General features: G+C 49.5%; 1 protein-coding gene across 2 annotated transcripts in view; it reads left to right on the forward strand.

Moving 5' to 3' along the window:
- Nucleotides 1-25,039, forward strand: part of MAP4K5 (mitogen-activated protein kinase kinase kinase kinase 5) — a 132,850-nt gene that overhangs the window by 103,436 nt on the left and 4,375 nt on the right. For both annotated transcript variants that reach the window (XM_063118248.1, XM_063118250.1), the window contains 12 exons: nt 2,193-2,290; nt 4,098-4,139; nt 5,221-5,305; nt 5,401-5,480; nt 6,397-6,457; nt 6,783-6,897; nt 9,429-9,487; nt 12,088-12,191; nt 15,256-15,433; nt 18,423-18,491; nt 21,652-21,744; nt 22,549-22,619. In XM_063118248.1, the coding sequence (XP_062974318.1) occupies nt 2,193-2,290; nt 4,098-4,139; nt 5,221-5,305; nt 5,401-5,480; nt 6,397-6,457; nt 6,783-6,897; nt 9,429-9,487; nt 12,088-12,191; nt 15,256-15,433; nt 18,423-18,491; nt 21,652-21,744; nt 22,549-22,619 (1,055 nt within the window). The remainder of the gene's footprint in view (nt 1-2,192; nt 2,291-4,097; nt 4,140-5,220; nt 5,306-5,400; nt 5,481-6,396; nt 6,458-6,782; nt 6,898-9,428; nt 9,488-12,087; nt 12,192-15,255; nt 15,434-18,422; nt 18,492-21,651; nt 21,745-22,548; nt 22,620-25,039) is intronic.

A 25,039-nucleotide genomic window follows, 5' to 3' on the forward strand; every position in this document is an offset into this window, starting at 1 on the left:
CAGCTCGCTGATTGTCACGCCCGGTTCAAGATCACAGCGGACGTGTCGGACCCTTGCGGAATTAGAAGTCGACCCCTTCCCGCTCCATTGTAGCTGTGCTAGGGGTGAGGGAGACTGAGGGCGTCCCAAGGCGTTGGGGTTCCGGATTGCTTCTTTCTGCTTCACCCGACAGGGTTCGTACTTTGGCCTGGAGGGCGCAGTACAGCTGCACGGGTGTGCAGAAGGGAGGAGTTGAGATTTAATTCAGAAGCCCTTTATGTGGGCTTCCGTGGCCCCGCTGCCGTGTAAGCCGACGTGCTGCTTGGCAGCCCAAGCAGATGGGCTGTACCCAGTACAGTGCCGTCTAAAATCACGGGGATGAGCAAAACGCTTTGCCCCCCCCTGGCCCCCAAGCCAGCCTGCCAGCCCGCTTCAGCACAGAAGCTGGGTTCTCACGTCCTCTGCGTTACAACAAGTATCCAAGATTTTGTGAGTGAAGCGTTGAACTGGTTGCGGATTTATTTTATTTTATTTATTTATTTATTACATGTTTATACCGCCCAATAGCCGAAGCTCTCTGGGCAGTTCACCAAAATTAAAACCATAATAAAACAACCAACAGGTTAAAAACACAAATACAGTATCAAAAGCACAACCAGGATAAAACCACGCAGCAGAATTGATATAAGATTAAAATACAGAGTTAGAACAGTAACATTTCAATTTAAGTTAAAATTAAGTGTTAAAATACTGAGAGAATAAAAAGGTCTTCAGCGGGCAACGAAAGGAGTACGGTGTAGGCGCCAGGCGGACCTCTCTGGGGAGCTCATTCCACAGCTGGGGTGCCACAGCGGAGAAGGCCCTCCTCCTAGTAGCCCACCTGCCTCACTTTCTTTGGCAGGGGCTCACAGAGAAGGGCCCCTGTAGATGATCTTAAGGTCCAGGCAGGCACATATGGGAGGAGGCGTTCCTTCAAATAACCTGGCCCCAAACCATTTAGGGCTTTAAATGTCAATACCAGCACTTTGAATCGGGCCTGGACCTGGACTGGCAGCCAATGAAGCTGGAAAAGGACTGGCGTAATGTGATCTCGTCGGCCAGTCCCTGTTAGTAAGCGTGCTGCCCTGTTTTGTACCAGCTTAAGTTTCTGGACCGTTTTCAAAGGCAGCCCCACGTATAACGCATTGCAGTAATCCAAACGAGAGGTTATCAGAGCATGGATAACTGTAGCTAGGCTATCTCTGAATGAATTAGTAGCCAAGTTATGTCTCTTAGTAGTTGCTATTTTACACTTACAAAGCTCCTAAAATGTTCTAAGCGCTGTACAGATATCAAAAGATGAAGACAGGACCTCCCCTCAGGCTCACCATCTAATAGACATAGCACAAAAGGAAAAGGGAGTGAGGAGGGAAGAGGAAAACAAGCATTAGAGCAGCTGCTCCTTGGGTTCTTTCTGGCAGGGAGGAGGAGGCGGGTAAGCAAGCCTGAACTGACCCACCTAAATTTTATTTATTTATTTATTTATTTATTACATTTTTATACCACCCAATAGCCGAAGCTCTCTGGGCCGTTCACAAAAATTAAAACCATGACGAACATAATAAAACAACCAACAATCTAAAAACACAAATACAAAATACAGTATAAAAAGCACAACCAGGATGAAACCACACAGCAGAAGTTGATATAAGATTAAAATACAGAATTAAAACTGTAAAATTTAAATTTAAGTTAAAATTAGTTGTTAAAATACTGAGAGAATAGAAAGGTCTTCAGCTGGCGACGAAAGGAACACAGTGTAGGCGCCAGGCGGATTTATCTATTTATTTATTGTGTTTATATACCACCCCATAGCCAAAGCTCTCTGGGTGGTTTATAAAAGTTTAAAACAGTAAACATTAAAAACAAATATACAAAGTTTAAAAACATAAAAAGCATAAAAACAACAGTATCCTTCTAAAAACAGCTATTCTGGGGTCCGTTAAAAACAAACAAACTCAGCTCATGTTGTTAAATGCTGTTAAATGCCTGGGAGGAGAGGAAGGTCTTCACCTGGTGCCGAAAAGATAACAACGTTGGCGCCAGGCGAGCCTCGTCAGGGAGATCATTCCATAATTGGGGGGCCACCACTGAAAAGGCCCTCTCCCTTTGCCTCCCCTCCCCCTATTTTCTTTACGTAGTGTTTACATCCCTTTAAACGTTTGCTTCCTTAGGCAACGGCGACAGCGTGCCAAAACTCCTCGAGGAAATTGCCGATGGGTCAGGCCACGTGCCACAGCTGCCACGGAAAAAGGACAAACGGGAATTTCCGGTGGGTGGAGTTTTTTTTGTTTATTTTTTTGCAGGTTGTTCCGTGGTGCAGCCAGATTGTCAGAATCTGTGATTGCAAATCCGGGGGGGAGGGGTGCCGTACCCAAAGCGTGCTCCTGCCCAGGGCTTGCAGGGGGAACAGAGGGAGGAAAAACCTTGGCGACCAGAGGTATCGCTCGACAGCTCCCATCATCCCCGGTCAGCAGGGATGGGGGTTGTAGTCCAGGCTAGGGAATGGCCAGTGCCCAGAAAGCCCTTTCCTTTGCATGTGGCGCCCCCCTCCCTGATCAAGGCCCGGCAGAAGATCTTAGCAGATGGGCAGGCTAGTATGGGGAGAGACGCTCCAGCAGGTATTTAGGTCCCAAGCCAAAGCGCAGGCTTTTAAAGGTAAATTATCGGCACCTTCAATTGGGCCCATAAGCACATAGCTAGTCAGGTGTAATATGCATAAACCTGGCTGTACCGGGGGAAACGTACACGCAGTTATGCAGTTCCCTGAGCGTGCAAAGGCCACTCACGTTTTTAAGCCACTCACGTGCTTGGCCTCGTTTTGCTTCTAAAATGACAGCTCCTGAGGCCCGCCAAGTTTACTGTTAAAGGGAATGATCGAATTAAAAAAAAAACAGAATGGAAATCAAATATGCAATCATATTTGCATGCTTGACAGAGGTGTGAACTGGGTTAATTGTGGAATGGGCCCCCGGCTCAAGAGGCCGCTGTGTCTGAGCCAAGCTCCGATGATGCTGTCAGGTGAGCCGAAGGCTTTGAGGTCTCTACGTGTGTCTTGAGTCTTTTGAGACATTTGGGGGGGTCATTATGTAAGTCCAGACGTTTTTGCTGATTGCCTGAAATTGATTTGAACGCCCCAAGCGCCCTCGGATCCTGAGAAAAGGAAAGAAAAGAAAAATCAGTCTGTTTTGCAAGAATTCGCTGACAGGTTAAATTATTCCAGCAGCCCTAAAGACATGTGCTTGTGATCATAGAATCATAGAATAGCAGAGTTGGAAGGGGCCTACAAGGCCATCGAATCCAACCCCCTGAGCAATGCAGGAATCCACCCTAAAGCATCCCTGACAGATGGTTGTCCAGCTGCCTCTTGAAGGCCTCTAGTATGGGAGAGCCCACAACCTCACCAGGCAACTGATTCCATGGTCGTACTGCTTTAACAGTCAGGAAGTTTTTCCTGATGTCCAGCTGGAATCTGGCATCCTTTAACTTGAGCCCGTTCTTCCGTGTCCTGCACTCTGGGAGGATCGAGAAGAGATCCTGGCCCTCCTCTGTGTGACAGCCTTTTAAGTATTTGAAGAGTGCTATCCTGCCTCCCCTCAACCTTCTCTTCTCCAGGCTAAACATGCCCAGCTCTTTCAGTCTCTCTTCATAGGGCTTTGTTTCCAGACCCCTGATCACCCTGGTTGCCCTCCTCTGAACACGCTCCAGCTTGTCTGCGTCCTTCTTTGTTTGTTGGGTGCAGCATCCAATCAGCATCTACTACCTACTTGGGCATCTCTCACTCTTGCCTTGACGCTGGATGGCAAATGACCACTCTCAGCATTCTGTACTATTCTAATAGCAGGAAAGAGATTGATACTGTGCCAGGACTGTGGCCTGTATCAGAATGTGTACGTCCCAAGGAGAGGACAGCCTGATCCACTCTGGACAATTCTTCATCCATGCCACTTCTTAAACAACCTTTGAATATTTTATATGTTGACCCCTTCCTTTTAAGGTTTTATTCCCAAGAAGCAAACTTAATTAACCTATTTTAATTGTCCCATGTGAAACTATTTTTCTTTTTCTTTTGTCCACAGAGGCCAGCAATTAATGGCCTGCCTCCAACGCCAAAGGTGCTGGTAAGAAATCTTTTTGATTGTGAATCATAGAACAGTAGAGTTGGAAGGGGCCTCTAAGGCCATCTAATCCAACCCCCCGCCCAATGCAGGAATCCACCCTAAAGCATCCCTGACAGATGGCTGTCCAGCTGCCTCTTGAAGGCCTCTAGTGTGGGAGAGCCTACAACCTCCCTAGGTCACTGGTTCCATTGTCATACTGCTCTAACAGACAGGAGGTTTTTCCTGATGTCCAGCCGGAATCTGGCTTCCTGTCACTTGAGCCCGTTATTCCGTGTCCTGCACTCTGGGAGGTTCAAGAAAAAATCCTGGCCCTCCTCTGAGTGACAACCTTTCAAGTATTTGAAGAGTGCTATCATGTCTTTCCTCCATCTTCTCTTCTCCAGGCTAAACAGGCCCAGTTCTCTTCTCATAGGCCAGTGTGGTGTAGTGGCTAAAGTGTTGGACTGGGAGCCGGGAGATCCGGGTTCTGGTCCCCACTCAGCCATGGAAGCTCACTGGGTGACTTTGGGCCAGTCGCAGACTCTCAGCCCAACCTACCTCACAGGGTTGTTGTTGTGAGGATAACATGGAGCGGTGGAAGAGAATTAAATGTACGCCGTCTTGGGTTCCTTGGAGGAGAAAAGGCAGGCTATAAATGCAATAAATAAATACATAAAATAGGGAGAGAGAAAGAGACCTTGCAGTTCCCCAGAAGAGCCCACCTGTGAGTCAGGGCCCAGCTCTGGCACATGGGGTGTCGTTGCTAAAGGGCTGCTGCCCTGCGAGAAAACGTGGCCAACTAAAACAGTCATAATAATAGATCCTAATAATTCTCGCGTCCTGTCCGGATGATGCAGATCTGCTTGCCAGTGTGCTTCCTTCCACTCGTCATTGGGAAGGTTGTGGGGGAGGCAAACGCCTGCTTGCCAGGTCCCGTTCTTCAGCAGGCCATCTCTCAGCCCTTCCTCTGGCTCCTGAGTCTTCTACTGGCCTCCCTTCCAAGTATTTACTTTGTCTACATGGCCAGAGAGACTAGAAACTTCTCACGCGTTGAAATCTCTCAGCCGATGGGAGTTCATCTACTTTGTTTTGGCCGTTCCAGATGGGAGCCTGCTTCTCCAAAGTGTTTGACGGCTGCCCGTTGAAGATCAACTGTGCCACGTCGTGGATACACCCGGACACGAAAGGTGAGGAGGTGGTTGTCCGTTTCGGTGCTGGAAATCCATTTTTCCTCCCCTGTTTCGAACCAGGCTAAGACAGTTTTCCCTCCACTATACGATAGATCAGTACATTATCTTTGGGACCGAAGACGGCATTTACACGCTGAACCTCAACGAGCTGCATGAAGCCACCATGGAGCAGGTAGGAGAGACCTGTTTGGTGCATGCTGGGATCATAGAATAGCAGAGTTGGAAGGGGCCTACAAGGCCATCGAGTCCAACCCCCTGCTCAATGCAGGAATCCACCCTAAAGCATCCCTGACAGATGGTTGTCCAGCTGCCTCTTGAAGGCCTCTAGTGTGGGAGAGCCCACCACCTCCCTAGGTCACTGGTTCCATTGTTGTACTGCTCTAACAGTCAGGAAGTTTTTCCTGATGTCCAGCTGGAATCAGGCTTCCTTTAACTTGAGCCCGTTATTCTGTGTCCTGCACTCTGGGAGGATCGAGAAGAGATCCTGGCCCTCCTCTGTGTGACAACCTTTTAAGTATTTGAAGAGTGCTATCATGTCTCCCCTCAATCTTCTCTTCTACAGGTTAAACATGCCCAGTTCTTTCAGTCTCTCTTCATAGGGCTTTGTTTCCAGACCCCTGATCATTCTGGTTGCCCTCCTCTGAACACGCTCCAGCTGCTCTCTTGGGGGTGGGGGCCAGGAGACCAGGGAACCCACCCCCACACACACTTTCAGGATGGGAAATTAGAAATGCTTTGTCCATAATGTGACTTCCCTCTGAGTAAGCGTGCCTCTGAGTTACGCGGTGAGTGGTGTTGGCATTAGGATAGAATGGGTGTGAATTATGACACCCCCCACACACACACACACCGCCCAGCTCTGCCTAAGACGTTCTCCTTGTGTTTTCACGTCGCCCTTGCCAGCCCTAAGGGCAATCTTGCTGAGCCAAAGAAATCAAAGCCTCATTTCAAAGTGCCAGAGACCACGTTGTTCCGTGTTTCCCTGGCATGCCATGCTGGCCTGGAATTCACTCCGCTTTTAGGAACCCGCGGTCCGCGTTTTTGTTTCTTTGGCCCACGGGTCTCTCTGCTGCTTCTTTCCCTCCTAGCTCTTTCCGCGAAGATGCACGTGGCTCTACGTGATCAACAATACCTTAATGTCGCTCTCAGGTACGTGAATCGCTGGAGAGATGAGCCATAAAACTGACATGGGCGGTGGGGGGATTTATGAAGGCATTCTCTTTTATTTGGTGTGTGAATTTAGCTTGGCTCGATAGTGTCATGAAAGTCATTTTCTCATCTTTCTTTTATTTTTTATTTTTGTCTTTTGCTCTCTGCAATTTCCTTGGACCTTTGGATATTTCGGGGCTGTCCTTTCTAGAAGGTAATTTTTTCCACTCTGTATTTCCCCCCCCCCTTTGGTTTTTACTCAGTTTTTGCATTATCGCTAGAATGCACCAGAGTTTGAGATGGGTCATGTTTGTCTGTGTTCCAGGGAAAACATTCCAGCTCTACTCCCATAACCTCATAGCTTTGTTTGAACAAGCCAAAAAAACGGGGCTGGCTGCTCATATTCAGACCCACCGATTCCCGGATAAAATATTGCCAAGGTAAGCAGACGCCGTCCTGCCTCTTGAACTCTGCCATGGAGAAAATGGTGTGATCCCAAACATCTTGGGATGAAGGGCCTCCGTCCTGCGGAAGGTCCCTCTCACTCCGCCAGCTTCCCTGCTGGGCTTACGTCAGAGCAGTGACTGGAAATATGGGATTTCTCCTCCTCTCTTCTACGCTTGAGAATGAGGCTTGGTGCCACAATGAGGCCTTTTAAAGCTTCATTGCACTGGGGGGAGGGCGGGGGGGGCATTTTGAGCTTGTGGCCAAGACCACATCCTGTGGCAATCTGAGTCCCACACATTAATCACGTGTTGCATGAAAAAGTGCTTTGGTTTGTTACTTCTAAATCTACTACCAATCAGTTTCAAACTACAGGTATAAAATACATAAAACTGAATTAAAAACATAGTATATACGTTATTAAAACATCCTAAAAACATTCTAAAATTTCACTGGATAGGCCTGCTGGAATAGATCAGTCTTTATAACTTTCTTAAATGCTAAAAGACTGTTAAGTTGACGAGTCTCCTTCGGAGATGAATGACCCTTCATTTCTAGTGCTGAGAGAGATGGAGAAAAACTCTCTGTCTCTCTGTCTCTCTGGCCATTTTTCCTGTGCCGTGCAGAGTTAGCATTAACAATTGTCACATTAGGTTTGGCTTCAGTACTCTTTACAACTCATCTGACATCAGGTGCCCCCAATGAATTCTTGCAAGTGGGGAGAGGACACCCGTCAGGTGGTGGTGTGTTTCCACGTTCAACGGACGGCTCCATTTCCTCTCATGCGCTGTTTCTTCCCTCGTATGGCTTCGCTGAGCTGCCTCGGGGTTTTGTCGAAGTTGCCTCACTGTGAACATGCTGCTTCCCGTAACTGTCTGCCCTTTCGCGTCAGGGTTCATTGAGAGATGTGTTGAGTTTCCAAGTTTGAAAAAGTAGGAAAAGGTTTAAAGTAATAATAATGGGCTTATCTAAGAATACGGGAGCGTAAGGGTTTTTACTAGAGATCTACCAGACTGATTTTGCTCCTTTTTATTTTAAGTTGAAGCTTGAGCAGTGTAGATATGCAGAATATTTTGAAATTTTGGAAAAGTCCAAACCTCAAGCTTTAATAGCCAAACAGTATCTTTCCACATCTTGGCCAGGAGCCTGAGGGAGTTGGGTAGCTACAGTTCTCACGTAGCTCCGCACCATGCAGGTTCCCAGGGGGAAAAACAGGGACAGAGGGAGGCTCTGGGCTGTGTGAATCCAGCCCACGCTCAGGTGGTCATAATGCCATCGTGTGTGTGTGTGGCTGTCGTGTTTCTCTGAAAACTCCTGCTTTCGATGGGAGGCAAATGACGAGGCCTGCTAGGTAATCCACAAAGCTTTTATTAAGCAGCAAACATATCTTCCACCTGAAGAGAGTCTAACCTCTTGGAAACTTCCCCCTAGGCGAAACTATGCAAACTAAGCGAGACAATTGTTCGACCAAGAAGAACAGGAAGCCCCTTCCCAAACGCCCGTAACGTCAGAGCGCCTGGTGCGGAGGCAGGTTCTGGCATAATCGAACCGACTTTCTCACACCTTCCTTCCGCCCCGTGTGTTTGAGCTTCTGGCAGACCCTAGCATCAGCTAGCTTGTCGGGGCGCTCTCCTCCGGAAGAAAGATCACTTCCCACTGAGTGTGTAGGATTTGGCCTTGAGGAGATAAGCTCTGGAGAGGGCTGACTCCCCACTGGGGTATCGCCCGTGAGAGCTTCCTCCCTCACTGGTACAGGCTGGCTGGCGTCTAGCGTCGCCTCCTCTAGTTCCGAATCTGAGTCTGATTGATTACCTGAAACACCTTCTCCCAAAACAGGAGCAGTAGGGTTAGACATGACAGTGGCGGACGCTCTGAGGCAGCGGAGGAGGAAGAGGGAAAGAAACAGCCTTAAGGAAAGCTGGAATTTAAAACGTGGATGAAGAGGGAAGGAGGTGGGCTTGAGGCCTGAGGGAAGAAACGAATGTCGTTCAGCGGCAACGGGTGTGAGGGAGAGAGGGCAGAAAGTCCTCGGTGGCTTTGAAGGAAAGTAACCTCCACAGAACTTCTGGAGGACTAACATGGCAGGAAGCAAGCAACAGTATGTTTTGCCCTCAAACTTTTAGCACCCATAGCGACATTGGCTTTACACTAGATACTACGACTACTAGCTCTGTCACACAGAGGAGGGCCAGGATCTCTTCTTGATCCTCCCAGAGTGGCACTCTGGGAGGATCGAGAAGAGATCCTGGCCCTCCTCTGTGGGACAACCTTTTAAGTAGTTGAAGAGTGCTGTCATGTCTCCTCCAGAAAACGGTTCTCCACGGTGGTGTAGCAACTCCACCATTGAGAAAAGTGTTGTGTGAACTGAGCCAGCCTCTATTTCGCAATCCTGGTCATGGACAGAAGTTTTGCTCCATCCCTCTTCCTCTTTAATATCTCACAGGCTAAGTAATACCAAGGTAACCCAAGAAATGACATTTGTGCCAGTCCTGTGGCCTGCTGTTAACAGTTTTCTCTGTCGTTTCAGGAAATTTGCCTTAACGACAAAGATCCCAGATACAAAAGGGTGCCATAAATGCTGTATAGGTAAGTGTTTGGCTTGAGCGTCTATCCTCCACTTCTGGGTGCAGTCTACCAGGATCTGTGCCAGCTCTTCAACCTAGGGCCTGCTCCAAGCTCCCAGTCACTGCTTATAGAATCATAGAATCGCAGAGTTGGAAGGGACCTACGAGGCCATCGAGTCCAACCCCCTGCTCAATGCAGGAATCCACCCTAAAGCATCCCTGACAGATGGCTGTCCAGCTGCCTCTTGAAGGCCTCTAGTGTGGGAGAGCCCACAACCTCCCAAGGTCACTGATTCCATTGTCGCACTGCTCTAACAGTCAGGAAGTTTTTCCTGATGTCCAGCTGGACAATGTCAATGTCCCCCAAGCCCTTCCTCGTGCTCCCTAGGGTCCGTGTCTGGTCAAAAGAGGCCAGGTGTCTCTTCTCCAGAAACCTGTGTTTGAGAGCTTGGCCTGCCATGTCCTTTTTACCCTTGGTCGATGCTTTCCTGTCTTTTGAGAAGAGCATCTGAAACTTATTTCCACTAGTGACCAAGAAAGCCCATGGAGCATCGGATGTGAATGCTAACCTTATAGGGGGTCATTCAGGAGAAATTAGCACTGGAACACTGTGGTTCTGTGTTTTGCAACATTGTGGTTGGGCATATGAGTCATTGTCCTTCCATGCCCTCACGTGAAAAATATCTGTCTTGAGTTTAGGCTTAGGAAGAATTTTGATAACACCTAGGGGATTTTGTAGGTTTTCAGGCCATGAAAAGTATGTTACCTTGAACATTTCCTTATTTGCGCTGTCAGCTAGAAAACCGAGAGCTAGTTTTGTGGCTCAAATTTGAGTGTTCTTTGGTGTTCTTATTCCTCATAGCTAAGCAGTGAAATTGTACTGCAAAAGTAAATCCACTCTGATCCTTGGTCAAATTTCAAAAATGAATTTCTGGTGCCCAATGCCCTACATTTCAAGCATTTGTAGGTTCCACAGGAGACATTAAAGGGCTGTCTGAGCCCCAGCTCAGTGCCACAACTGAATCAGTGTTTGGGATCAGGAATGGGTCTCAGGATCATGCGCGTCCTCTCCTCTCAAGGACAATTTCCACCCGCTCAACCCAGTCCTGGCATTATGTGAGACGAGTGCCCCCCTGGTCACCAACCCACTCTTAAGAGCCTAGGTTTAATCCGGTTAGCCAGATACTCATTTTACTATTAACACAGGTTGGTGACTTTTAATACAGGTTGGTGGCAGCCACATGCGTGGTGTCCAATCCCTGGAAGTAGGAGGCAGTCATGTGAAAGGGGTCTACGTGTGCAGAATCCTGTGGTCTCTTCCCTAAACCAAGATTCAGTTGTTAAGTTTAAAGGGTTTTTTGGTGTCATCTTCTTTAGAAAACACCTCTTTCTGTTTGCCCTGCTCTGGCTAAATTTCCACTCTTGATGTTTGAGGGTGCATGAAATTGTCGAAGTAACATCGTAGTGGCTTCATTGGCTGCCAGTCCAGGTCCAGGTCTGGAAACTTCAACTGGTACAAAACAGGGCAGCACGGTTACTAACAGGGACTGGCCGACGAGACCACATCACGCCAGTCCTTTTCCAGCTTCATTGGCTGCCAGTCCAGGTCCGGGCCCGATTCAAAGTGCTGGTATTAACATTTAAAGCCCTAAATGGCTTGGGGCCAGGCTATCTGAAGGAACGCCTCCTCCTGTATGTCCCTGCCCAGACCCTAAGGTCATCCTCAGGGGTCCTTCTCCGCGAGCCCCTGCCAAAGGAAGTGAGGCAGGGGGCTACCAGGAGCAGGGCCTTCTCTGCTGTGGCACCCCGGCTGTGGAATGAGCTCCCTAAGGAGGTTCGCTTGGCACCTACATTATATGCTTTTAGACGCCAGGTGAAGACCTTTTTATTCTCCCAGCATTTTAACAGTCTATAAATAAATTTTAACTTGGTGTTTTAAATTCGTAATTTTGCATTGCTGCTGTTTTTCTCTGGTTGAGCTTTTATATTGTATTTTATATTATGGTTTTATATTTTGAATGTTTTTAATTGGGCGGTATAGAAATGTAATAAATAAATAAATAAATAAAATAATAAATACCATCCATCCCAAGGAAACATGAGAGTTTTAGTACAGTGTGGCAGAAATGATCTTCATCGTTGCTTACTGTTCACCTTGCACCCTTGGTGTGCGTGGCATTTCACGGATGGACGTGAAAAGGGAGCCTGCCCCAAGAAGCTTACAAAGTTCAACCCAGAGAGAGAGAGAGAGAAGATAAAAGGCCAGAGTGAGGGGTGAAAGAATCTGGCACAGTTTCACTTGCTTATTTTTCAGCAAGAGACGGGTACTGAGCCAAAGGCTTCAGGGAAATGGTGGGTGCGAAGGACGAAAGGGAAGCGTTACTGCGTGGCTGTGGGAGTTTCACGTGTAAGGGAGCCGGGACAGCGTCATGCATGGGGGAACGAGATCTTCAAGCAGCGTCTTTGAAATCTGAACTGAACTTTAAAAAACCATAGCCTGGATTGTGTAATATGGAGCTGTACATTTGCTTTGATGACTTTTAAGAGCCGTCTGAACAGCTGCCCGATTGAAATGCATTGGCCATAATTCTTTGGTTTTTTTCTGTCCTTTTCCTTCTTCAGTAAGAAACCCCTACACAGGCCATAAATACCTCTGTGGAGCGTTACAGTTGGGGATTGTTTTGCTTCAGTGGTATGAACCGATGCAGAAATTCATGTTAATAAAGGTACGTTTTACCTCTTTGGGCATCTTCGTAGCAGTTTCTTGTACAGATCTGTCTGCCAAAACTAAGAGGCATTGTTACCATTCATAAGCCAATTCAGATTTGAAGTGGAAATTGCATCTATGGCAAGTTAGTTTCCAGGCCCAAATGAAGATGCTGGTGCTTACCTTAAAGAAGGGCACGGTTGGGTTGGTCAGGCACCAGGCCCTTTGGGAGACCCAGGGATTGGGGGGTGGGGGGAAGTCCCTCGCATCCAAAAGCTCACCACGCAAACTCCCTTTTTGGCAATTAAAAGGCTAACAAAGACCTCAGCGTCACAGTTCCTGTATGTGACGAAATGGGCTGTTGTCCATCGCAGCTTATGCCAGGGGAAGGCAACCTTAAGAACATCAGAAGAGCCCTGATGCGGGATCAGACCAAGGGTCCATCTAGTCCAGCACTCTGTTCCCACAGGGGCCGACCAGTCATCGGCCAGGGATGAACAAGCAGGACATGGTGCAACAGCACCCTCCCACCCATGTTCCCCAGCAACTGGTGCACACAGGCTTACTGCCTCGAATCCTGGGGATAGCACACAGCCATCAGGGCTAGGAGCCATTGATAGCCTTTGCCTCCAGCTTGGTGGCCATCACTACATCTTGTGGTAGTAAGTTCCGTAGTTTAACCAAGCGCTGTGTGAAGAAGTCCTTTTATTTGTCCTGGATGGCACATCTAGCCAGTTGAGGAATTCTCCTGGGCACCATCACATAATGGCTGCCATGGATGCCCAGAAGACTGCGTACGAGGCAGCAGGCGCAAAACTCCTTTGAACCTACAGTTTTGAGCACCAACAAGACCCCTATTTCACAGGCAGACAACTGTTTTCTCCCCCCCTCGCCAGCCAACTCGTTCCCCCCTCCACGCGCTGAACCCCTTCAAAATACCCCCACACCATTTCCTTCCCTCCCTTTCTCACACCCACACAGAACCCAACACACAGCCCTTCCCAGCCCCACAGGCCGCCCCGGCTGGCTTGTCGGCATTACTTGTGGGCCCTTCTTGGCCTCCTCCCTCCCTCATTCCCCCGCCCCACCCACTTACCAGGCAGAAGCCCCTCTTTCTCCACCCCCTTCTTTTTCTCCTCTGCACACTGCTGGAAAAAACACCGGCTTGCAGCCACCCACCGATAAGGACGTGGTGTTTGGGGTTTTCTTTAAGTGGGAGGGGCAGGACACCTCGGCAGGCACTGTGTTGTCTACCCCCAGAATAATAATAATAATAATAATAATAATAATAATAATAATAATAATAATAATACTTCTAACCCGCCTCTCCATCCTGATCGAGGCGGGGAACAAGAAGTATAAAATACATAAAATATTAATCAAAACACAATATACATTGTTAAAACTTCCTAAAACCATCCTAAAATTCCACTGGATAGGCCTTCCGGAAGAGACAGTCTTTATAGCTTTCTTAAATGCTAAAAGACTGTTAAGTTGACGAATCTCCTCCGGCAGGCCGTTCCACAGTCTGGAAGCAGCAGAGGAAAAGGTCCTCTGGGTAATACCTGTCAGCCTGGTTTTGACTGGCTGAAGGAAGTTCTTCCCAGAGGACCTGAGTGTGCGGGGCGGATTGTACGGGAGAAGGTGATCCCACAGGCAGCCTTGACCCAAATCATGTAGGGCTTTAAAGGTAATAACCAACACTTTATACTTCGCCCGGAAACTAATCAGCAGCCAGTGAAGAGATTTTAAAACTGGTGTAATGTGGTCCCCCCTAGGTGTACCGGTGACCAGCCTGGCTACCATATTATGCCACATCTATCATAATAAATGTGTGAGCTTTTGAGATTGCACAGGGCTCTTCGTTGTGCTTGCTGCAGCACAGTAACACACTTCTGCCTTTCCAGGCGGACCTTTTTGGAGGTGATCCTGTCTCTTGCATGACCGTACATTTTTATTGTGACGTAATAGGTTACATTGGTTTTCACTGAAATTATTTATTGCTGTTGAGAACTGCCTTGAGAGGTCCAAGGGCCCAGTTCACACATCAGGACGAGGCCACCCTGGGTTAACTAACCCTTGGGGTACTGCAAGATATGTCAGCTGCCATTTTGAACATGCAAGCCCCGGCTGACGGTTCTGATTGTTTGTCGTGTCGGGCAGGCCCAGGCGGAGAGGTTGTTAGCTTCCAAATCACGTGAGGTCCTGGTTCCTCTCTATTCGGCCCTGGTTAGGCCTCATCTAGAGTATTGCATCCAGTTCTGGGCTCCACAATTCAAGAAGGACGCAGACAAGCTGGAGCGTGTTCAGAGGAGGGCAACCAGGATGATCAGGGGACTGGAAACAAAGCCCTATGAAGAGAGACTGAAAGAACTGGGCATGTTTAGCCTGGAGAAGAGAAGATGGAGGGGAGACATGAGAGCACTCTTCAAATACTTCAAAGGTTGTCACACAGAGGAGGGCCAGGATCTCTTCTCGACCCTCCCAGAGTGCAGGACACGGAATAACGGGCTCAAGTTAAAGGAAGCCAGATTCCGGCTGGACATCAGGAAAAACTTCCTGACTGTTAGAGCAGTGCGACGGTGGAACCAGTTACATAGGGAGGTGGTGGGCTCTCCCACACTAGAGGCCTTCAAGAGGCAGCTGGACAACCATCTGTCAGGGATGCTTTATTCCTGCATTGAGCAGGGGGTTGGACTCGATGGCCTTGTAGGCCCCTTCCAACTCTGCTATTCTATGATTCTATGATAAACTACCCTTAAATAACCCATGGCTTGCTTTAGGGTTATTTGAGGGTTGTCTAATCCTCAAGCAACCCCTGCTGCCTGGGATTGCACGACATGACAAGCCTTGGCAAGCTGGGGGCCACGGACACCGTTGAAAAATGGTGCCCCTAGGCGCTCGGGCGCAGTGCAACAGGGGTTGTATTAAGCCACGGTGGGCTGTTGTGTCATGTGAACCAGCTCGGTGTGTAATAAACGGGATGGATGGGATAAATTAGATGTCCGCCCTGTAAGATGGGGGCCTGTCGCTTCTTTCCATTCTGATCTTTGTTTGATTTCCTTTGCCTCCCCTCACCCCAGCACTTTGATTTCCCTTTGCCAACCCCCTTGAACGTCTTCGAAATGTTGGTGATCCCAGAACAGGAATACCCCATGGTGTGTGTCGCCATCAGCAAAGGCGCTGATCCAAGCCAGGTCGTTCAGTTTGAGACGATCAACTTGAACTCCGCTTCTTCATGGTTTACAGAAATTGGTGCAGGTGAGGCTCTTTGAGTTTCCTTCGCTTAGTTTAATATTGACCTTCCTCCCTTCTTTGAAACACAAAGTGCCTTTCAGCAAATAATGGGGAAATACCATAGGACAAAATCTGAAAAACTGAAAATCACTACTGATAATCAAACACCAGCAGTTAAGGTATTAATAAAAAGAAGTCTAAAACTGAAAGACACCAGCTGAGAGTGTGCGTAAAAGTTTAAAACGGCACGTCCTACATTAAAACAGCCCTCCGCAATCATTTGCTCTCCAGATTGGTTGGACTAAAAATCCATCATCCCCAGCTAGTATGGCTGGCGATGGGAGTGGTAATCCCTTAGACTTTGGGAAGGCTGCATTAAAAGCTGACTGAATACAAGTGACAGGCGTTTCCTCTTGGGGTCAAGCGTCCCCGGGATCTCCATTGACCTTCCCTTCTTATTCAAAAGTCAAGTTTCTAGTTCTGAAGGGGATGGGTTTGAATTGGAAACGGGTGGGCATTGCCTGGTGAAGCCGCAGGAGCTTTTGGTTGGAGGGCGAAGCTGAGCAAGGCGGAGCTTGAGTGCCCCCAGGTCTGTAACCTCTACTGCAGGGGTGTCCAACCTCTTCCAGCCCGAGGGCCGAATTTATTTTCAGAGAAGCTCTGGGGGCCCGCATTCTAGTGGTGGGCGGAGTCAGGCAAAAGGGGAGGCCCCCAAATACCCCAAATGCCGCAAGTTCTTCTTGCCAGTAGCTAAGCCTTCAGGAGAGGCCTTTCAACCACTTGGAATGGCCCAACCGCCAGGAAACCCGCGAACAATCAGTGGGGAAGGCTGGATTGGGCCCGCAGGCCTGTGGCTTAACATCCCTGCTCTCCGGTTTCCGTGCTCTCCCCTCCATCCCTTGCTTGGATGAATGCCCAGAAATTCCACAGTCCTGGAAAACCTTCGGTGATCTTTGTCCTCCCTATATCTGTCAGCAACAAAAGCAGCCGAGGGCCCTGCGGCTCCTTAAAGACTGTCATAGAATCATAGAATAGCAGAGTTGGAAGGGGCCTCTAAGGCCATGGAGTCCAACCCCCTGCTCAGTGCAGGAATCCACCCTAAAGCATCCCTGACAGAGGGTTGTCCAGCTGCCTCTGGAAGGCCTCTAGGGTGGAAGAAGAGGCCACAACCTCACCAGGCAACTGTTGTAGCAGAAGAGTCCGATGCACCTGATGCAGCGCACCCCGGTCCATGGCAGCGTCTGTCTTGGCCTGTGTCTTCGTCTGTTGCCGCAGAGGCCACAAGCGCAGCCCTGTGAGCCCAGCACAGAGAGGCGGGCTGCTTGGTCTCTGCCTTGGAAGTCCCCAAATGGGGGCTTCCGTGGTCTTCCTCTGCCTTTAAGCCCCCGGGCGCGTGCAGGCCCTGCTCGTGGACCGTAACGGGAACAGCCAAGTGCGGAGGCTTACCGAGGGTTGCAAGAGGTCAGCGTGCTTCTTCGGCCCCCGTCCTCCCGGCCTGAAAGATAAAATGCTTCGGTTGCTTCTGTAGCTCTCCCATCTCAGCCGGTTCCCTTGGAGACCTGCAGAGCGTCTGCAGAGCGGAGGAGGCCTTGGCTGCAGTCCAGAGAGGCGTGCGGGGAGAGCTCCGGGCCTTCTTGCAGCAAGCAGCCCCCTTCCTGGGGAGCGGGACGACACGTCCTTCTACTAGTGGGGAGGTGGGAGACTTCTACAGGCACGTTGACGGGCTGAGTCGTCACAAGCGACCCTAATCCAGGAAGTCCTGATAGGAGAGACATTATTTTGGCTGACTTTATTTTTAAAACGTGTGTCTTTGTCTTTTAGTTAGGCTTATTGGAACCATTGTCGGGCAATGGCAGGGAATACATGGCCCTCCAGATCTGGGGAGACTGCAGTTCCCATCATCCCTGGCAGCATAGCTAAAGCCGAGAGATGTTAGGAGCTGTAGTCCATTAACGTATGGAGGCCTGAACGTTCCGCAGCCTTGGGGTGGGGCGAGGTGGTTATGCTGACCCAGCCGTTCCTGTCTTTTCTGAAATGCCTGTGCGTTGGGGACAAAAGTCTGTAACAAATAAAGCCTCTGTTTTGGGACCCAGAATGAGTGTTTGAGCTCATTTCCTTTAGAAGTAGCTGTTCTCCGTTTTGGTGAGAGCATATTATTATTATTATTATTATTATTATTATTATTATTATTATTATTTATTTAAATAGCACCATCAATGTACATGGTGCTGTACAGAGTAAAACAGTAAATAGCAAGACTCTGCCGCATAGGCTTACAATCTAATTAAATCATGGTAAAACAATAAGGAGGGGAAGAGAATGCAAACAGGCACCGGGAAGGGTAAGCAGGTACAGGGTAGGGAAAAACTAACAGTAGAAAGTAACAGTAGAAGTCTGCACAACATCAAGTTTTAAAAGCTTTAGGAAAAAGAAAAGTTTTTAGTTGAGCTTTAAAAGCTGTGGTTGAACTTGTAGTTCTCAAATGTTCTGGAAGAGCGTTCCAGGCGTAAGGGGCAGCAGAAGAAAATGGACGAAGCCGAGCAAGGGAAGTAGAGGCCCTTGGGCAGGCGAACGCCTGCTGTGTGCCCACCCCAGCCCTGGTTAAAGGCCCCCTTAGGCCCCTTACGCCTGGAACGCTCTTCCAGAACATTTGAGAACTACAAGTTCATTCGCAGCTTTTAAAGCTCAACTAAAAACTTTTCTTTTTCCTAAAGCTTTAAAACTTGATGTTGTGCAGACTTTACACTGTTAGTTTTACCCTACCCTGTGCCTGCTTACCCTACCCTGTGCCTGTTTGCCTTCTCTTCCCCTCCTTATTGTTTTACTATGATTTTATTAGATTGTAAGCCTATGCGGCAGAGTCTTGCTATTTACTGTTTTACTCTGTACAGCACCATGTACATTGATGGTGCTATATAAATAAATAATAATAATAATACATGGGGAAGTTCACACGTGCGTGTGAACGGGGGCACGCGGCTGCATCCTACCCTTGTGTTCTTCTCTCCTCCAGGTTGCCAACAGCTGGACGCCATCCACGTCACGCAGCTGGAGAGAGACACGGTTCTCGTGTGCTTGGACAGTAAGTCGCGGGGCTTAATGCCTTGCTTTTTTACATCTTCAGCTTCCGAGCAAACTGGAAACAGGAGCACGCGGCCGGAAACCATTGAAGCAAACCGGTAGCCAGTTTAAACATAAAAACAGGAGGAATAAATACTCCAAAGGACAGATCCAAGCCTGCCATCAAAAGCCCGAGAAAACAGTCTGGCATCGAAAAGGTGTCAAGGATGAACGAATTCCACAATTTGGGTGTCACCACCGAGAAGTCCCTCTCTCTGGTAGGCACCCGTCTCGCCTCAAAAAGCGGGTGCAACTAGAGAAGGGGCTTCCTTCAATGAGCCTAACTGCAAGGCAGGGTTATCTGGAGAAAATCGGTCCTTGGGAGAAGCAGGGTGCCCGCCTTCTGGGGAGCCCATGGCCTGAGCAGCCTCCCTTGGCAACAGTTACTTTGGGGAAAGCATCGCCTGGCGCAATGGCTCAGGGCGTGACATGGCAGCTGGGAAGAAGGCTCCTGGCTGGGGTTTCTCATCTTACCCACAGATTCGCCGGGTGAGCTCATGAAAGCCTCCGTGTCTGCGCCTCGGTCCTTGCCCTGCGATCTAAGGTTCAGGGATGATCCACATAGAGGGTTGTTAAAACATTGCTGAGATGATGCATGCGCCATGCTTGGACTCCTTGAAAGGCAACACAAGGCGCGAAGCAGTTTAAGCCAGCGTTCCCCAACCCAGGGCCCAACCGCTGCGTTGGACTACAACTCCCAGTATCCCCCAGCCATGCTGGCTGGGGGATACTGGGAGTTGTAGTCCAACGCAGCGGTTGGGCCCCGGGTTGGGGAACGCTGGCTTAAACGTCCTCTACAGTGCTGCACCAACACAGAGTATAAGTCTTGTTGGACTTTGAAGCCCTGCAGCGTTGATGGTAAAGCGGGCCGGATCCTCGTGTGTTGTGTTTGATGTTCCAGGTCAAAGGCTTCAGCCGGAACGTCTTTGGTGGTGGTGAATATTTCTCCTGAGAGTGCCCATCCACCCACCCTGTGGCAGGAGCAGAGTTGCTGTAAAAGGCGGGCGGTCTCCAGGAATTTATTTATTTATTTATCTCACTTATATGCCGCTCCCATAGCCAGGGCTCTCTGGGCGGTTTACAGAAATTCTAAAATTAAGATTAAAACGAGTATACAAAATTTAAAATTCTAAAACACAGAACATACACACATAAAGCATTAAAAACCGTTAAAAAAAACTAAACATGTGGGTGATTAAGATGTGCCGCCATATGCCTGGGCAAAGAGGAAAGTCTTAACCTGGCGCCGGAAAGATAGCAGCGTTGGCGCCAGGCGAGCCTCGTCAGGGAGATCGTTCCAGTCTGGGGACCACCACCGAAAAGGCCCTGTCCCTCGTTGCCACACTCCGAGCCTCTCTCAGAGTAGGCACCCGGAGGAGGACCTTAGATGTTGAACGTAGTGACCGGGTATATTCACGTCGGGAGAGGCGTTCCATCAGGTATTGTGGTCCCAAGCCGTAAGGCTTTATAGGTCAAAACCAGCACCTTGAATTGGGGTCGGAAACATACAGGCAGCCAGTGCAAGCGGACCAGAGCAGGTGTGATATGGTTGAACCGTCTAGTTCCCGAAATCAATCTGGCCGCTGCATTTTGCGCGAGCTGCAGCTTCCGAACCGTCTTCAAAGGCAGCCCTACGTAGAGCGCATTGCAGTGATCTAACTTGGAGGTTACCAGAGCATGGACAACTGAAGCCAGGTTATCCCTGTCCAGATAGGGGGTCTAGATTGCTGGCTCTCTTTGGGACCACGCTAGACACGGCATGCCATCTGCCCTAGAGTTGGGGCAGAGTGGGGTGGGATGGGGTGGGGGAACGACAGAATGGGGCTGCAGCCCCACAAGGGAAAACATGGGAATTTATTTGGGGAAAGGGATTTAAAAAGAAATACCCCACAGTCCTGGAGCTGATTTGGGACTTCATTTGTGCCACTGTGCCTGTGCAGTTCCCCCACCCCACCCCTGTTCCCCAAGCCAAAGTGAATCACTTTGAATTCCTTAGAGTCAACTTAAAGACACCCTTAATAATTCTGCCTTGAACTCAGCAGGACTTCGAAGTTCTTCCCTTTGGCCGAACGGTGCCTCCTATATACGCATCATTAGTATTTAATATTTACATTGCAGTGTTTTTGATGAACATTGCCAGACAAAGGCAATCCAACGAACGTGAAATATTTCTTATTACAAAAATATAAATGTCCAAGCAACGCAATCTAATAGCAGCGGTTATTTTAGAAAACCGTGTGAAACAGGAGTGGAAGTTGACCCGGGTCCACTTGTAAATCTCTGTGGCTTCGGGCTCTCCTGTCTGGAAGCTTTTCACAAGCCCGGGGCGCTCGGTGGGGCTGATGGAGCGCTGGTGTGGAAACCTGTGTCCAGGGCCGGTGCTACCATAGAAGCCACTCAGGCGGCCGCCTAGAGCGCCAAGCTAAGAGGGGTGCCGGGCACAGCGCAACACTCATGCGCATTAGCTGTGAGACGGCCCGAGGATTCAGCTGGGCCTGGGTGGGCGAGATGGCGCCCCGCACCCGCCCAGCCGAAGTGAAGCCAGGGACGCTGGGGTGAGGGTGGGGCGGCTCCACGTTCGGACTTTCGGAATGCGCCCGGAAGAGAGAGAGAGAGAGAGAGAGAGAGAGAGAGAGAGAGAGAGAATGTATGGGTGCAGGGAGTCTTTGAGTGAATGCATGTGTCCATGAGTGTGTTTGTTTGGAGTGAGTGATGCTGAGTGTGTGTGTGCGCACGCATGTGAGTTGGGGGGGATGATTTGGAGGTGATATTCCTATTAAATAATGCATTTTAGACCCATAGACGTTCCTTTCCAATTTGTTTGCTATAACTGGCGTGACGTATTTCTTGCACTTTAAAATAAATTGAGCAGTTTCAAGTTTTGTGCTTCTTATTTTTTTCCATGAAACATCTGTTCTTAAAAATCAAAGTTGGCATTTTTTTGGGGTGTGTGTGAAAGTAGCTCACCTTGCCTAGGGTGCAAAATAGTCTGGCACCAGCCCTGCCTGCGTCTTCGTTCTTCTCGGTTCCCTCCTCCCCAGGGGGGAGGTGGCTGCCTCTGGGCCTTTCCACGAACCTTGTTTGACACGGAGGTGATTTGGCTTCTTTCCTTTTCTCTCAAGGATTCGTGAAAATCGTGAATCTGCACGGCAAGCTGAAGTCAAGCAAGAAGCTGGCCTCGGAGCTCAGTTTTGATTTCGGCATTGAATCTGTCGGTGAGCAAACTCCTCCTCTGGCGTCGCTTGCTGTGTCTGACGCGCCTGGTGTTACTACTTGCTGGGTCAGCCATGGGGAGCCTCCAGCCCCAGGCCTGCCCCCTTGCTTCCTGAATCCACCCCACCCCTTTTAGAATCATAGAATAGCAGAGTTGGAAGGGGCCTACAAGGCCATCGAGTCCAACCCCCTGCTCAATGCAGGAATCCACCCTACAGCATCCCTGACAGGTGGTTGTCCAGCTGCCTCTTGAAGGCCTCTAGTGTGGGAGAGCCCACAACCTCCCTAGGGAACTGGTTCCATTGTCGTACTGCTCTAACAGTCAGGAAGTTTTTCCTGATGTCCACCTGGAATCTGGCTTCCTTTAACTTGAGCCCGTTATTCCGTGTCCTGCACTCTGGGAGGATCGAGATGGCAAGTAAGAGTTGGTGAGGGCGGCCCATCAGTTGTCCGGATCCGTTGACCTTGGGGCCTTGCAGCGTGTGCCGAAGACCTATTTCTCTAGTCAGGCTTGCAGGGAAACGTGTAATACGAGCGTCAGCAAGAAACGAGGGCCGCTCTCCCGGGTGCTAAACGTCAATAATCGGAAGCTCAGCACAGCCTCTCGGGGCCTTCTGAGACGTCCCCAAAGCCCTGCCTGCCTCGAAGGGCTGCTTCCCTTCCTCCTCCCCGCCGCTCAGAGGACCTCTTGCTGGTGCATGAGTGACACGCGAGCATCCCCTGGAATCCCAGCCCTCCCTGTGCTCAGCGCGTCCGTGCCAGGCGTGTCGGTGCGTCAGCCCTGTGTTGTGTGTGTCTCCTTGCAGTGTGCCTTCAGGACAGCGTGCTGGCCTTCTGGAAGCACGGCATGCAAGGCAAGAGCTTCAAGTCCGACGAAGTAAGTGTTCGGCGTCCCCCCCGGTCTCTCTTTTCCCACCTTACCTGGCCTTTATTTACGAGGCTGCTATTCATAGACCAAGAAGAATCCTTCGCAAGGCAGGGGTGGGCAACCTCCGTCCCCTTTTTCCGCCCAACCATTGGTGGTTGGGAAGAAGGGGTGGGACCATAGGAAGCCCCTCCCCTTCCTCTGGCCCCTCCCCTCCCCCCAAACACCGATGGTCGAGTGGTTTCCCGACTCTTGTGCAGTTTTTCCCCGTATCCTAAAATATTGAAATGACTCCCCTAAGGCTTAGCTACCGGCAGTAAGAACGTTAAGCTACAACGTGGCGGTATTTTTTGTGTGTTTTGCCACTGCCACCACCCTGTTGCTTCCAGTCCTGCCCAGCACAGGAACGTAGCCCTCGAACTCAGTCCTTGGCTGAAGGAGATTCCCCACCCCTGCAGGGGCTGTCCTGAAGAAGGCCCTTCACCCCCTCCTTATTTGGGGCCTTTTTATCCTGCTGTCCAGCCTCCCAGACTGGCGCTCCTGATACACACAGAAGTATCGGTGCCTGGCGTGTAAGGGAAAAGCCAGCCAGTGTAGACGAAACTGAACTAGACAGGCGGATCGTCTCACCTGACCTCAGGCAGCTGCTGAGGTTCATGGGCGTTGTGACTACAGGGGCAAAGCAGTTAGTCTTGGAGTCCCAAGTGCAAATCACTCCTCAGCCACGAAGTTGCCAACTGGCTGGTATTCGCTCAGCCTCAGTCCCTGCATCTGGAGCATGGGCATAACAAAACGGACCTGTCGTAAGGATCACTGAGATATTGCGTAAGGTGCTGGATAAGTTTGCAGTATTGATTATGGTGTGTAGCCTGGTTTCCCTTGTTGAGCAAGAAGCCCCAACTCTGGGGCCAGGCCTGCCACGGCGGTGGAAGCAATACCTAATTCTCCCAGAGAATTTGGGGCGGAACCGTCACTTGCATGTAGAAGATCCCAGGTTGGATCCCTACAGCATCTCCAGCTAAGAAGCATCTCGGCTACGCAGGGGTTGTGGAGGAGCCTTTCCCTGCTTGCTAAATGCCCACGATGGATCTTTGGTTTGGCCTTTCCTGCTGAACATGGCTGTGCTCAATTCCCACGAGGCTAAAGTATTTCTCTGCTTGTTATTTACATGTCACATTCAGCATCCTCAGATAAGCAAGGAGACGCCTATCCGGGCTCCTTAAAATCAAGGCAGTGAAGTGAGGGGAAGGGGCGGATCGTGTCACTATCCGTGCTCACATGTACTGCAGAGGTCAGTGAGATATTATAAAAGCTTTTTAATATGCTGATAAGTTACACTAGTTCCCAAAGTTCAGGTCTACTTCTACTGTAAAGCTGTATATTATATCATTAAAAAAGCACTGACAAGTAGAATCATAGAACAGCAGAGTTGGAAGGGGCCTGCAAGGCCATCGAGTCCAACCCCCTGCTCAATGCAGGAATCATAGAATCATAGAATAGCAGAGTTGTAAGGGGCCTACAAGGCCATCGAGTCCAACCCCCTGCTCAGGGCAGGAATCATAGAATAGCAGAGTTGGAAGGGGCCTACAAGGCCATCGAGTCCAACCCCCTGCTCAGGGCAGGAATCATAGAATCATAGAATCATAGAATAGCAGAGTTGGAAGGGGCCTACAAGGCCATCGAGTCCAACCCCCTGCTCAGTGCAGGAATCCACCCTAAAGCATCCCTGACAGGTGGTTGTCCAGCTGCCTCTTGAAGGCCTCTAGTGTGGGAGAGCCCACAACCTCCCTAGGTAACTGGTTCCATTGTCGTACTGCTCTAACAGTCAGGACGTTTTTCCTGATGTCCAGCTGGAATCTGGCTTCCTTTAACTTGAGCCCGTTATTCCGTGTCCTGCACTCTGGGAGGATCGAGAAGAGATCCTGGCCCTCCTCTGTGTGACCACCTTTGAAGTATTTGAAGAGACCATGGTCTTTGAGTACTTGTCAGTGCTTTTTTAATGATATAATATACAGCTTTAACGTGGAAGTAGACCTGAATTCTGGGAACTAGTGTAGCTTATCAGTATATTAAAAAGCTTTTATAATATCTCACTGAGCTCTGCAGTACATGTGAGCACGGATAGTGACACGATCCACCCCTTTCCCTCACATTTAGCGTCCTGCCTTTCCTCTAATGAGCCCAAGGCAGCATGCAGGAGACCCCTGCTTGCCATTTTATCCTCACAACAACCCTGTGAAGTAGTTTAGGCTGAGAGTCAGTGATTGGCTGAAAGCCACGGCCACATGGGGACTAGAACCTGGGTCTCTCCTATCCCAAACCAACCACGACGCCACACTTTAGCCACCCTTATGAAGCAAAGGTGCAATCCCTGGGAGGAGAGGAGGAAGAAGTGCACGGATCGGACACTCTGGCTTAGCAGGGTGGGAATA

This window comes from Elgaria multicarinata, chromosome 2, assembly GCF_023053635.1.
Source record: "Elgaria multicarinata webbii isolate HBS135686 ecotype San Diego chromosome 2, rElgMul1.1.pri, whole genome shotgun sequence".
NCBI lineage: Eukaryota > Metazoa > Chordata > Lepidosauria > Squamata > Anguidae > Elgaria > Elgaria multicarinata.